The 15,243-nt window shown below is 47.6% G+C and overlaps 1 protein-coding gene across 1 annotated transcript in view; it reads right to left on the minus strand.

The window, feature by feature from the left end:
- The window catches only part of LOC124126811 (centrosomal protein of 290 kDa-like), a 76,771-nt gene that overhangs the window by 19,750 nt on the left and 41,778 nt on the right, over positions 1-15,243 (minus strand). The window contains exons 36-45 of the mRNA XM_048383635.1: positions 14,876-15,010; positions 13,683-13,913; positions 12,104-12,325; positions 6,802-6,956; positions 6,163-6,376; positions 5,568-5,705; positions 4,615-4,729; positions 2,839-2,948; positions 2,072-2,200; positions 1,734-1,873 (exon numbers count right to left, since the gene is read on the minus strand). Coding sequence (XP_048239592.1) covers positions 1,734-1,873; positions 2,072-2,200; positions 2,839-2,948; positions 4,615-4,729; positions 5,568-5,705; positions 6,163-6,376; positions 6,802-6,956; positions 12,104-12,325; positions 13,683-13,913; positions 14,876-15,010 — 1,589 coding nt within the window. The remainder of the gene's footprint in view (positions 1-1,733; positions 1,874-2,071; positions 2,201-2,838; positions 2,949-4,614; positions 4,730-5,567; positions 5,706-6,162; positions 6,377-6,801; positions 6,957-12,103; positions 12,326-13,682; positions 13,914-14,875; positions 15,011-15,243) is intronic.

The raw sequence follows: 15,243 nt of genomic DNA on the forward strand, positions 1-15,243 counted from the left end.
GAGTACTCGGGTGGGTATTCTGTAGGACCTGGGTACCCACAGTACTACCCGGTCCCGTGGATAGTCATGTAATATATTGTTTAATGACATAAATTCACTAGAAATCTGGACTCGTCCCAGCGCTACTGTGTAATTTCCTACACTGTACACATGCATTACGCCGGACACCTACCCGCCATTTTTAATAAGGTCATGTAATGTTTCTATATAGAGAAGTGCTTGCGATCGCAGAAAGGTATAAAAATATTAATCTGAGGTGCAAATAACCATGAAAATAGATTCATTGAACCTAAACCAAGAATTTCATTTTCATTAAAATATGTACAAAAGGTAAGTCGTAATGAATTATCTAAAAATGTAGACTAAAGGAATGATGGGATATGGAACCGAAGACTGTGGGATTATTCTCACAGGTAAGTCCTTTTCATTGGGCTATATCATGTTAAGTCACACCGTAGTAACTACCGTATTTGGACCGCTCCCCGCAACACTCAGTGTTCTCGTAGAAATGTCAGAAAATGTTTTTTGAAAATGAAAATCAGGGATATATACAAATTGACGAGGGACAAGGAACAAATATTTTCTATTAATGGACTTATTGGGAACAGGGAGGGGAAAACGTGTGCCAAATGTGAAATGGGAAAATTATATTTCTTCAAGGATAAATCCTACAGCAATGATGGTATTTTGGGGAGATGTCACCGAAACTCATGTGGTTTGAAAACAGCAAGCTGTCACTGGGACAAATATTACTGTTGACATATTGCTGGGTTGTACAGACTTCCACAAGATTTCACAAGGAGAGAAGTCAAAATTTTATCTTCCCACAGTACCGTTGACTGGTACAATTTTTGTTGAGAAGTGTGTGTTCTAGTCCTTGACAAGGACAGCGAAAAGATTGGTGGTGTTGGGACAATGGTCGAAAAGGACGAATCTAAATTTGGGAAAAGGAACTACAACAAGGGATAACGAGAAGAAGGACAGTGGGTTTTTGGTGGTATGGAACAAGAAAGTAGTAAATGTTTTTTCCAGTGCATGGACAATAGAAGCTCAGAGACCCTCATTCCTATCATTATCAAACACATTAAGCCTGGAACCACTATAATCAGTGATTGTTGGAAAGCCTATACCTGTCTGTGTGATGAGGAATTCCATCATTTAACAGTTAATCATTCAAACCATTTCAAAGACCCGGACACTGGTGCCCACACGAACACAATTGAATTTTTGAAGAGAATGCTACCGAGGAGCAGAACAACAAAAGACTTGTATACTTCGTACTTTGAGGAATTTTGTGTGAGAAGAAAGTATCTGGACGTGAGTGATAAATTTACTGCCTTTGTTCTGCTCATCATGCGGGCATATAATCCACATTGTGCAGACAGGGACATCATTGTGAAATGGCAACCACTCGCTCCTGAAAACATGGCTGCAAATGACAGTTTGGATGACTTTGTTTTGTAATGGTAAGTACTTCCCAATTTTTATTGATTTTGTATACATACTATTAGAGGTATAAACCCCCTGAAAACTTAAAAAGATAATATCAACAAAAAAGACGGCCTCCAAAAATGGCGGCGTAAACAAAAGTCCTGGTTGCTGGGGATGTTTTTGCGCATCAATTGGCGCACTCTGTGAAACGTTCGTTCCGATGTCTGGTATAATGCATTCCTTCCGTCCTACACCACCACCCTGTGTAATGTCCAATGACCTATAACAATGTCATGTCCTACCTCTCCAGTGCTACCCTGGACAGCTCATTGGCCTTCTTCATCTTGTCGAGCTCCGTGTCCTTCTCCCGGATCTTCACCTTCATCTTCTCCACTGTCCTCTGCCACTTCTTGCTCTCCCCCCACCGAGAAACTTCCTCCGTCTGTCACAGAAACAAGGATAAAGAGTCACAAATAACTTTTGAACATCTAACAGACAAAACATGTGATATTGTTCTTCTGAAAGTACCTATTCGGATTAAAAGCATATTCATGCCACAGCTGCTAAATACTCTGCCTGTCATGTCCAATACCTCACTCAGCATTACACATAAAGTTATCTAAACTAGAAATTGTCTTACCTTGGTGCAATCTTCTTTCTGTTCATAAGGCTTTTCTGCTGTCTGGCGCTTCTTCAATTCATCCTCAAGCAGACGAACTCGACGGCGAGATTCATCCAGCTCCTGTTGCTTCTCAAACTCTCCAGCTCTCTGCAAGACAACATCCCCATGATACTGCAATCCCACTATACCACACATGATCCTACCAGACAACATTCCCATCAACTTGTCCTATAGAATGTCATAGAGAACCAACCCCTCCCTACAAACTGAACCCATCCATTGATTCCAACAATCCTCATCATCCTGTGGTCTCATCAGCCCGATATAGCATTCATGCTCTCCCCTCATCCAAGGTCAACCTGTGGTCCTCCTCTCCGACCCACCCATCTGGGTTTTCAAGGTGTTCCTGCTCTTCCCTCCACCTGTGTTCCAAGGACTCCATCAAACCCACATGTGTTCCCAGGTCTCCAGCCAACCCACCTGTGTTCTGTAGGCATTCCTACTCACCACCCCACCCCCTCCCTTGTTCTCAAGGCGTTTCTGTACATCCCACCTGTGTTCCAAGGTCTCTTCCCAACCTACCTGTGTTCCCAGGTCTCTTCCCCACCCACCTGTGTTCCCAGGTCTCTTACCCACCCACCTGTGTTCCCAGGTCTCTTCCCTACCCACCTGTGTTCCCAGGTCTCTTCCCAACCTACCTGTGTTCCCAGGTCTCTTCCCCACCCACCTGTGTTCCCAGGTCTCTTCCCCACCCACCTGTGTTCCCAGGTCTCTTCCCCACCCACCTGTGTTCTCATGGTGTTCATCCTCTCCACCTTCTTCTCCAGCTCATCAACCTCGTGCTCCAGCCTCTCTTTGTCTCGCTTGTACTTGTTGCAGTTCCGTTCCTTCTGGGCTGTCAACAGAACACACCATGTTACGGCAGTGTTGGAAAACACATGTTGCAGCAGGTTCAGAACACACCAAGTTACAGCAGTGGCAGAACACACCTTGTTACAGCAGTGGTGGAACACACCATGTTACAGCAGTGGCGCAACACACAATGTTACAGCAGCGTTGGAACACACCATGTTACAACAGTGGCGGAACACACCATGTTACAACAGTGGCGGGACACACAATGTTACAGCAGTGTCGGAACACACCATGTTACAGCAGGGTCGGAACACACCATGTTACAGCAGTGTCGGAACACCATGTAACAGCAGTGTCGGAACACCATGTTACAGCAGTGTCGGAACACCATGTTACAGCAGTGTCGGAACACACCATGTTACAACAGTGGGGGAACACACCATGTTACAGCAGTGTCGGAACACACCATGTTACAGCAGTGTCGGAACACCATGTAACAGCAGTGTTGGAACACCATGTTACAGCAGTGTCGAAACACACCATGTTACAGCAGTGTCGGAACACACCATGTTACAACAGTGGGGGAACACACCATGTTACAGCAGTGTTGGAACACACCATGTTACAACAGTGGCGGAACACACCATGTTAGAGCAGTGTCGGAACACACTATGTTACAACAGTGGGGGAACACACCTTGTTACAGCAGTGTCGGAACACCATGTTACAGCAGTGTCGGAACACACCATGTTACAGCAGTGTTGGAACACACCATGTTACAACAGTGGCGGAACACACCATGTTAGAGCAGTGTCGGAACACACTATGTTACAACAGTGGCGGAACACACCATGTTAGAGCAGTGTCGGAACACACTATGTTACAACAGTGGGGGAACACACCTTGTTACAGCAGTGTCGGAACACCATGTTACAGCAGTGTCGGAACACACCATGTTACAGCAGTGTTGGAACACACCATGTTACAACAGTGGCGGAACACACCATGTTAGAGCAGTGTCGGAACACACTATGTTACAGCAGTGTCGGAACACACCATGTTACAGCAGTGTCGGAACACACCATGTTACAGCAGTGTCGGAACACACCATGTTACAGCAGTGTCGGAACACACCATGTTACAGCAGTGTCGGAACACACCATGCATCTAAATCTTAACCACTTTACTGAACATGTTTCTCAGGTGAATCATAGTGTGAATGGTGTGAATGTGAATGTGAATGTGAATGTGAGACTTGTTTTGTTTGTTTGTTGTTTAACATCACAATCAGCAATATTCAAGCTATGTGACGGCGGCCTGCAAATAATCAAGTGGACCAGACAATCCAGTGATTGATATTATGAGCATTGATCCACGTAATTGGGATATGAAAACATGCATCAACCAAGAATATGTGGGTGTCTGTGTGCGTATTTGTGAAAGTGTATGTGTAAATGCACATCAATAATTATGTTTATGTAAATGTGTACATGTTTGTTTACGTGGATGTGAGAGTGGATAGGTTAGTGTGTACATGGTTGTGTTGTGTGTCGCGAGACCTGTGTCGAGTTGACCTGTGGATGCATGGGGTGGAAGCCAGGCAAGATGTCTCAGACCTGTGTTAGGTCTTATGACATGTTTTGTCTTATGAGTGAGGTTACTGACAATGTACGATATGCAGATTAGCTTGACTGAAGGACACTTACAGAACTCTTCCCGCGTGTCCTCCAGGTCTGTCTGCAGTGTGTGCTCATTCTCCTTCCTCTTCTTGATCTCCTTCTTCTGTCTCTCGACCTGCAGCTGGAGGTCCTCGATCTGCTCCTGTAACACACAGACACATTCTATAATGTATCTCACATAGTGGGAGTATGGAGGGTTGCATGACATTGTCCCAGATTGGTCTACATGCTCAGCAGCCTGTAGGGGTAAGAAGTCACTCTATAACAGCCAAGCCACAACCGTGACAACAATTGCTCTAACATCATCTCCTAACTGTTTCCTGTTGGTGTGCTGGTCTATGAGTCTCTGTATGTCACCTATCCCCATCTGCTTGGTGTGCTGGTCAGTGAGTCTCTGTATGTCACCTATCCCCATCTGCTTGGTGTGCTGGTCTATGAGTCTCTGTATGTCACCTAACCCCATCTGCTTTGTGTGCTGGTCTGCCAGTTTCTGTATGTCACCTAACCCCATCTGCTTTGTGTGCTGGTCTGTGAGTCTCTGTATGTCACCTACCCCCATCTGCTTGGTGTGCTGGTCTATGGGTCTCTGTATGTCACCTACCCCCATCTGCTTGGTGTGCTGGTCTGCGAGTCTCTGTATGTCACCTACCCCATCTGCTTGGTGTGCTGGTCTGCGAGTCTCTGTATGTCACCTACCCCATCTGCTTGGTGTGCTGGTCTGCGAGTCTCTGTATGTCACCTACCCCATCTGCTTGGTGTGCTGGTCTGCGAGTCTCTGTATGTCACCTACCCAATCTGCTTGGTGTGCTGGTCTGCGAGTCTCTGTATGTCACCTACCCAATCTGCTTGGTGTGCTGGTCTGTGAGTCTCTGTATGTCACATACCCCCATCCGCTTGGTGTGCTGGTCTATGGGTCTCTGTATGTCACCTACCCCCATCTGCTTGGTGTGCTGGTCTATGAGTCTCTGTATGTCACCTACCCCCATCTGCTTGGTGTGCTGGTCTATGAGTCTCTGTATGTTCTTCTCCTGGCCAGCATCCTCTGCATGTGCTCGGACGTTGTCCTGGGCCTGGGTCACCATGTCCGCTCTCAAGTCTGTCAGGGCCTTGCTCAGAGACTATGCACAGGAGGAAATAGTGGAATTGGATGAGAGTTCTACAGGTTCTTCACTGCCTCTGCAACTTGAATCAGCTTCCTGCCTATGTTCTGAATGCTACAAAAATCTTATTCAAACTAAAATTAGGTTATCTAATAATCTCTTTTTGTCCTAATGCATCTTATTTTCATTGATTTTCGCATTTATATTGCATTAGGAAGATCATATGCTACAAAACATTGAGAAACTGACATGAGGTCTCTCATGACCTCCACTAAATCAAAAATACTCATAAGAGACAAACAAAGATAATGGACCTAATTTCCAACAAACACATCAGTCCCCCTTCTGACTGTAAGCTTATGACCATTATCTTAATGTCAAATGTTACTGCCCAATCACCCACTGTGTTTTCCACTCAGCCTTGTCCATCAACAGTTGGTCATGAGCAACAGTAGCAGGCCTGTGGACTACTGACCTGATGCTGTTTCTCCTTGAGCGCCACCTGGTTCTTCAGCCTCTCCACCAGGTTCTTCATGGTCTGTGTTGGAGCCCTGGAGTTGGTGTCCTTCAGTGCAGCGATCTCCTCATTCAGGATGTCCATCTCCTTCCTCTGTTCCCCGAGCTGGCGGCGGTAGTCATCTATCTCTGAGTCCTTCTTGGACAGTTCAGCCTTGATCTCCTCACTGTATCTGGAGACGAAACAAGAAGGCGAGACTTCATTACCAGGGCCCTGAACACGAAAGCATCTCTGGAAACCAGCGTCTGGAGCACTGGCCACAGGCACAAGTATTAAGCTAAAGTATCTGATGACTTGTAGACTTCCAGATTAATTCGGATAATGATACTGGATGTCTCTGATTAGTTTGAGTTGGACTCCATACAAGTGTTCTCAAAAGTGCACACAAATTATTTTTGGTAAAGCTAAACTGCATCCACAAATCTCTGTGGAGTATAAAGCTAAAGCTGCCTGTTAACATTGACACATGGTAACATCAGGATTAGGTCCCTGAAAGTCCTACTTATGGTTTCAGTTGAAAGATAGGTTGATTCTATCAGTTCCATGTCAGAGTTAGAACCAGAGAGGTTCAGGATGTTTAGTGGTCGTAGAGCGTACCTCTCCTTGTCTGTGCAGTGCATTCTGTCCGTCTGCTGCAGCTTGGCTCGCAGTGTGATGATCTCCTCCTCCTTGTAGTGCATCTTCTCACTGAGTGCTGCGATGGAGTTCTCCTGCTCTGCAACCATGTCCTCCAGCTCCGTCAGGCGGGCCAGCTGAAGCAGACACCGTCATCAGACACAGGCTACATAGAAAGTGAAACAGTTCAACCATGTCCTCCAGCTCCGTCAGGCGGGCCAACTGAAGCAGACACCATCATCAGACACAGGCAACATGGAAAGTGATACAGTTCACCTTCATTTACTACATCTATGTGTGAAAGCACATGGGTAACAGGCTTACAGTGAAGCTTACCATCTGTGAAAGCAGATGTGTAACAGGCTTACAGTGAAGCTTACCATCTGTGAAAGCAGATGTATAACAGGCTTACAGTGAAGCTTACCATCTGTGAAAGCAGATGTCTAACAGGCTTACAGTGAAGCTTACCATCTGTGAAAGCAGATGTGTAACAGGCTTACAGTGAAGCTTACCATCTGTGAAAGCAGATGTGTAACAGGCTTACAGTGAAGCTTACCATCTGTGAAAGCACATGTGTAACAGGCTTACAGTGAAGCTTACCATCTGTGAAAGCAGACGTGTAACATGCTTACAGTGAAGCTTACTATCTGTGAAAGCAGATGTGTAACATGCTTACAGTGAAGCTTACCATCTGTGAAAGCACATGTGTAACAGGCATACAGTGAAGCTTACCATCTGTGACAGCAGATATTTTCTTGTGACAAGCATGGGTACTGGGGATCTATTCCGCCCCAGAAAGTGGTTGAGATTTACATGTTGCATTAACATGGCATATTACTTAAATTAAACCCATATCTAAAGACTAAGTACAGGGCAGTTTTGTCCATAGCTGTAGATGCTGCAGTAATTTTCAAGACATATCACAACAGAAATTTTACAAACCTGTAGAGGTTATGAATTCTCTGATGAAATCCTCCTTGGGGCACTTATTGCATTTTCCTTGCTCAAGAAAATCTACATGACATAGTTGTAACCATTTTCCTTAATAAAAAATGTTACCAGACAAAAAACTTCGTTTTTGTATGATATACGACCACCCTTACGGGGCCTCACCCCCAACGGCGCCTCACGCCAGGGGGAGCAACTCTCACCCAAATCACTTTCCATATGTCAAATGCTGACGGAATGTGGGGAGGTGGGTGGCCGTGCCCCAAGGAGGATTTCATCAGAGAATTCATAACCTCTACAGGTTTGTAAAATTCTCTTTCAGATTAAATCCTCCTTGGGGCACTTATTGCATCAAGACAGACTCCCAAAGATAATCTAGGAAGTGGCATCCGTCAGCAACAGGCGTAAATAAATACATCGTATTTGATTATTCAACAGAATAAAATATTGAGTTCAATAAATGGAACCAACCTTATCGTGAGGCACCACCGTCGAAAGGCGGGGGCTAGAGACAGGGCGTGGTCGACCATATATTATGATAAAGCCTGTTTTTGCGGCTGAGTTGAGAACTCGAAACACCTCCCCCCCCCCACACACTTTTTTTGAACAAGTGATATAGGGGCATAGATCACGAGAGACCATAACCAGCGCTGAGCTAGGCCAGAGGGTCCCCGAGGATCGAAGGAGTGCGTGTGCAAAATACGAGTATTATCAAGTAGTAAGGACTGATATTTATCGACCACAGAAGATAAAATCCAGACCATTACTGAGCAGTATAACCGGAGGACTGTCTAAAATCTCGAATGCTCAATCGGCTAGAGATTAGAACTTTGCCCAGTTCGGAGAACTGACTGACCAAACCGAGTACGCTCGCTTGAGTGTTTGTCGAGTTGGTAAGGTTTGATGAATCGTGCTCGACTGGCTCCAAATAGCCGCGGAGCAGATCTGCTCAATGGGCAGAGCCGCAGCGCACGCTTTTGACGCAGCCACTGCCCTAACCTAATGAGCCTTCAACCTGGTAGGGGGGTCCCTGCCTGTAAGCGTATACGCTGTACAAATGGTTGAAACTATCCACCTCGAGATAGATTGTTTGCTCGCAGGTGAGCCAGCCTTCCTACCGCCGTAACAGCAAAATAGTTGGTTATCCTTACGGATACCCTTAGTTCTGCTGATATAGGCCTTGAGGGTCGTGCGGACATCCAAGACACATGAGCATGTCTTGCAGTGGTCCCCGACGAGGAAGGCTGTGAAAGAGCAGGTAGCTCAATAGGAGCCGTTCACGTGGAAGCGTGTGCGACCCTAGGACGGTAAGAGTCCGGTAGTCGAAAACTGACTCTGTCCTGGTGGAAGACAGTTATTTCGGGATCGGCTGACATAACACGAATGTCGCCTACCCGTCTGCCGGACTTTACCACCACAAGGACATTGGTGTCTGGTGATTCACCCCAGACGCAAACAGATCCACCTGTAACGGCCTGTATAACAGGGAGAAAATCCCGAATATCCCCGGGTCGAGCCTCCACTCGTGAGGAGCGAGGATCCGGCAAGACAGAGCGTCCGCACAGACGTTGTACACCCCCGGGAGATAAACAGGTAGCACCCTGATATCGTGAGAGTCGCACTATAGTAGGAACTGCCCCGTCTTTCGTCGAAGCAACGGAGACGCCGTTCCCCACTGCTTCCGGATGTAAGTCATTGCCGTTTGGTTGTCCATCTCTAGACGAACCACTTGGCCACGAAGCAGATCCGGGAAGCGTTGGAACACCAACCTGACCGCTCACAGTTCTAGCACATTGATATGCAGTTTTATCTCCTGCTGGGACCATAGTCCCGAGGCAGTGTGATCATTCAGAACGCCTCCCCAGCCGGAGAGTGACGCGTCTGTTTGAACTGTGAGAGACGGAACGGGAGTGTCGAGGGGGAGCCCCCAGGAAAGATTCCCGACCTCGCTCCACCACTGGAGGTGTGTAATGAGCCACTACGGAGTCTCGAGCACAGTCTCGAGATCTTCCGAGTTCGCCCAAAGTCGACGGAGTGCTTGTTGAATGGGACTCATTCTCAAGCGCGCCCGCCAGACCAAATCCACTGTCGCCGCCATGTTGTCCAGTAACTGGAGCCCTGTACGAGCAGTGTGACTTGCGCTTAAGGGACTTGATGTCTTGTGACAGAGATACACGTCCTCTTACCGTGTTGAAATTAGCCACTAGGAAGACTAGATTCTGAGTGGGGCTCAGATCTGACTTCTTGAGATTGACCATCCACCCTAGAGTGATCAGAATATCTATCACGTGTTGTGTAGCTATCTGTCTCGGGGATTGCAATAGAGCTCTTAGTAACCAGTCGTCGAGGTACGAATGGCAGAACCGACCTTTTGACCTGGCCACTTGGGTGGGAATCAACATCAGCTTGGTGAACACCCTCGGGGCCATGGAGATCCCGAATGGTAGAACCCTGAACTGATAACACCTCCCGTCGAAAGAAAACCTCAGGTATATCTTGAACTCGGGATGTATTGGTATGTGGAGATAGGCGTATTTTAAGTCTATTGACGTTAGCCATTCTCCTGTCTCGACAGTTGAGATCACTGTTTGGTGACTAGGAAACAAGTCGAGTAGAAGCCCTCGCTTTCCTGTCCCTCGGGACCCGGTTCGATCGCAGCTTTCATAAGAAGTGCGTCGACCTCGGCACGGAGGAATTCCGCCTTCTCTCGGGTAGCAGGCACCGGAGTGTGCTTTATCCCGGAGAAGGGGAGGGGCGGATGATGTTTCCACCGAGGCAAATGGCCATCCCTTAAAATGGACGGGGTCCGGGGATTGTGATATAACTGTCTCCCATTCCTTCAGGAATAGAGCCAGTCGGCCGCCTACGGGGACATCCAGCTGGAGGCAGTGGACCCCGGCTGTCGGCAGTTCGATAACTTGCGACTGTGGGTTCACCCGGGGCTCTTCAGGCACTAATGGGAACCCATCGTTCCCAGCCCCGCGAAAAAACTGTTGGCCTCGACCAGCTGCCTTGCCCCGGCCCGTGCCTCTCTTGCTCTTCCCGGCGCCCTTATACCTGAAGGAAGCGGCGGCTTCCAAGCAGGTGTGGACGTCTGACCCGTGCGTTAGCATAGGAGGGGACAAGTGGAGAGGCCCGCTTACGCGGTTTTAAAGCTTGGTACCTCCAACAAGGCCTTAGAGTCTTTGATGGAAGTATACAATTGAGCGGCCTCTCGGACCACCTGCTGAGCCCCAGGGAAGAGGGTGGCACCCTCTTATACGGCAAAGCAAGTAGGTCTTGGCGTGTGTAAGTCGAGTATTTAGATACCATCATCCACCGCCTGCGCATGCCCATAACAGCGCACATCATCTGCGAGGCACAGCTACGAATAGCGTCCCGCGCAAGATAACTGAACTTCCGTTAGTTGCGCGGCCAACTCCGAAGAGTCGGCCGGCCCCTCTCCCGCTAACTCCCTCTGTACAGCCGACAGATACGCGGAGTGTACGGACACATGGAGCTGTTGGCATGCATTATGATATTGCTCCTCGAAGCATATGTAAGCAGCCTTCAACTCCGCACCGCACGCGGGAAAGGTGGGGCAACCGCCGGCCCTGCTTGACCTTAGTCAAGTTGGGTGTCTCCGACTCTGGCATGGGCACAGCCACCTGAGGCAGTACCTTGACAATCCTGTCCCGCACGTGCCTCTGAACCCGGCCCGAGGCCGAGTCCCGGTGCCGAGGTGCCGGAGGTTCAAGGGAACCCACCTTGCACTGGGCTAGGTATCCACTAGTGGAAGCCTCGGCCTCGGAAGAGGCGTCTGGCTCCGCTAGGGAAAATTGTGTGTCGGTAGTGCACGGGTCGGCGCCCGCCACCCCTCCGCTGGGGAGCGACCTCGAGCCAGAGCCGAAGCTCGGTCTCTGATCGTCCCCGAGACAAAGGGAACCAGCCTGGCTCCGGGCTAGGTATCCACTAGTGGAAGCCTCGGCCTCGGAAGAGGCGTCTGGCTCCGCTAGGGAAAATTGTGCGTCGGTAGTGCACCCTTCCGCTGGGGAGCGACTTCGAAGTTTTTTGTGTGGTAACATTTTTTATTAAGGAAAATGGTTACAACTATGTCATGTAGATTTTCTTGAGCAAGGAAAATGAAATAAGTGCCCCAAGGAGGATTTAATCTGAAAGAGAATGTTGCCTGTTCTGGAAGGTTAATTTAGAAGGCAACAGACATACAAAACATCAAATTTACAAAGGACAGATTGATGCAGAATTATGTGCCATTAATTGATTTAACGGACGTCACCCCACACAGAAACTCAACAAACATCATAGAGGAGAAACATGGTGGAACATTTTGGCTGACCTGTTTGCTGGTGGGTCCCCTGGCTGTGGTATGTCTGCTCATGAGCTGCTGAGCTGCCTCCTTGAACTTGAGGAAGGTGGCGTCAGTGTTGAGGTGTATCTTCTGCTGCATGGCCTTCAGCTCCTGCTCGTGGCGCCGGTTCATGTCCTGCATGTCTTCTCGGGCCTGGTTCAGCAGCTCCTGGTACTTGTGGATCGTCTCCTCCTTCTGCTGGATGCGAGCCTGGAGGAACACAGAAGGGGCACAGTGTAGAACCATACACAATCGAAAGGGGAACACAAGACGCTCATCCCCCCTTTTTGAAGCATACTAAACATTTATACATTTGAAGATTTTATCGTGTACACAACATGTAACCATATGTACAAAGATCATATTCCAGGCCTGTGATTGGCTACTCCATGGTTATGACCTGAGGTCAGATTATGACGGACTACTTTCCTGATCGTAAGTCATTGGTAAGTTACTCGTGCTTCAATCGAATGTTCACCTACGTCTGTGTTGAATCTTATGGTTTTAGAGTATAAACCACCTGGATGCCATAGGGATATATATATGTCCCTCCTCTTCAACATAGAATACAATTCAAACCACATCACACACACTAATACACATCACAGTTTTGAATTCTGTGGGCAATCCCTGCTCTAGCTGTGATATCATCCACTGTCATTTTGACCTCTGAAAATTAGGTACATTGAAAATTTTGCCATTTTTTAAACATCACAAAATCACAATTCACAGCTTATTAGTTGTATGCTTAGAAATCTAGATATCGGCTTTTTACTCGAAGGCTTGATTTTCAAAAATAGTATATTAGTGATCACGGGTATCTGTTTTTCATCAAATCACCAATGATAATTCTGAAACGTCGCTGATAAGTTAGAATCGTTTAGAATGTTTTGGAAAATATGCAAACACGAACGCCAAAGTGTACTTTCAGCCATATTGGAAAGTGTTTACATACTCAGGTTGTGTGTATTCCGGTTATGAAACATCTATTAGATCACATATATTTCAAACTCAGCTGCAATACATACATCCCTTAATTCGTCACACATTTTAGAATCAAATGACAAATGGTCTTCAGATGAAACCAAGCAAAGTAAATTAGGTGTGGTAAGAAATATGTGCTTGGAAAATTGTATTGGTTTCAAATGTAAACAAAGCAAAATTCAGATTTTTACACTGTGTAGCATGTTCTCCTATTTTGATATATCCAATCGTCTAATTGGCTTATGTGTTTGAGAATATTCATGGAAAGAGTATTGTAGCACCAATTATGGAATTTAAAAATACAAACCTGCCACACGGGATGGAGTGGAACAAAAATCATAGATGTATACTACACTGGTAAATCCATGGGTCATTTTAAGGGTCAATAGGGGATGCGAAACCAATGAACAATGAATTCTGACAAATAAGGGGAAAAACTCTGCACAGTTGTGCCATCATAGACTGCTTGGTCACCTTTGACCCCTGGTCTGAACCATAAACATGATAAGGCTTGTATCACATGGTCAGTTCAGTGAGGAAATCATACAATAAAATGTCTTGTAACCATGGCAACACGCATTACCTGCAAGCTAGACATGGTAGACTGGGCGATCTTCAGTGCTTGTTGACTCTCAAAGTCATGATCTTCCGGTCTTTTTTTCATGGCTGTTGTGACCTTGGACGTAGCCTTGAGGATGATCTCATCACGGTCAGCAGTAGCTGGCATCCTGAGTCTCAGTTCCGCGACCAGTCTGTCACGCTCGATGATGGCTCGCTCAGCATCCCGCAGTTGCTTCTCCAGGTCACCGTTCCTCTGAAACAGTCAACAGGGTCCTGTTATGACACAGCTTGGGATCAAACCCTCGACCATCCGCTCTCTGGACGGACGTTCTGTGGATGTGGATGAGAATGAAAGTGTTGGTATGGATGTGGATGTGGATTTGGGTGTGGATGTTGATGTGGGTGTGGATTTGGATGTGGATGTGGATGAGGGTGGGTGTGGATGAAGGTTGGTGTGGATGAGGGTGGGTGTGGATGTGGATGTGGGTGTGGGTGTGGATGAGAGTGTGGGCATGGATGTGGGTGTGGGTGTGGATGAGAGTGGGTGTGGATGAAGGTGGGTGTGGATGAGGGTGGGTGTGGATGAGAGTGTGGGCATGGGCGCGTGTGTGGGTATGGATGTGGGTGTGGATGAGGGTGGGTGTGCATGAGAGTGTGGGCATGGGCGCGTGTGGGTATGGATGTGGGTGTGGACGTGGATGTGGATGTGGATGTGGGTGTTGGTGTGGGTGAGAGTGTGGGCATGGGTGTGGGTGTGGGTGTGGGTGTGGGTGTGGGTGTGGATGAGAGTGGGTGTGGATGAAGGTGGGTGTGGATGAGGGTTGGTGTGGATGAGAGTGTGGGCATGTGCGTGGATGTGGGTATGGATGTGGGTGTGGACGTGGATGTGGATGTGGGTGTTGTGTTGGTGTGGATGAGAGTGTGGGCATGGGTGTGGGTGTATATGTGGGTGTGGGTGTGGATGTGGGTGTGGGTGTGGGTGTGGGTGTGGGTGTGGGTGTGGGTGTGGATGTGGGTGTGGGCATGTGCGTGGATGTGGGTATGGATGTGGGTGTGGGTGTCGGTGTGGATGTGGGTGTTGGTGTGGATGAGAGTGTGGGCATGTGCGTGGATGTGGGTATGGATGTGGGTGTGGGTGTGGATGTGGATGTGGATGTGGATGTGGATGTGGGTGTGGGTGTGACAATGTAGCCTGCCCTGTGTATCCTCACATACCTGTCTGAGTGTCTTGGACTCGGCCTTGGTGTCAAGGATGGTCTTGACGTTGCCCTTGATGGTGGAAATGGCCTGTTCCAGCTGGCTGGATATGGGGAGGTTGGAGTCGGGGAGGCTGCCCACCGCCTGCTCAAACTGGGGAAGTATGTACATCGGATATACAGAACAGTCCATACAATCCTGCTATCTCAAGTGAATGATGCCTCAAAATGAAAACAGTCTAGGGAATGAGTGTTAGTTCAGTTTTCTGCATCTCACCGGAAAGTCACTGAAATGCTTAAACCACTTCCAACCGAAGTATTTGCTAGTATTTGGTTTAGTTTATCAGGTAAATTACCCTATTTTTATGTACATTCTACAAATTTAGT

This window comes from Haliotis rufescens, unplaced genomic scaffold, assembly GCF_023055435.1.
Source record: "Haliotis rufescens isolate VD_foot unplaced genomic scaffold, xgHalRufe1.0.p SCAF_5, whole genome shotgun sequence".
Lineage (NCBI taxonomy): Eukaryota > Metazoa > Mollusca > Gastropoda > Lepetellida > Haliotidae > Haliotis > Haliotis rufescens.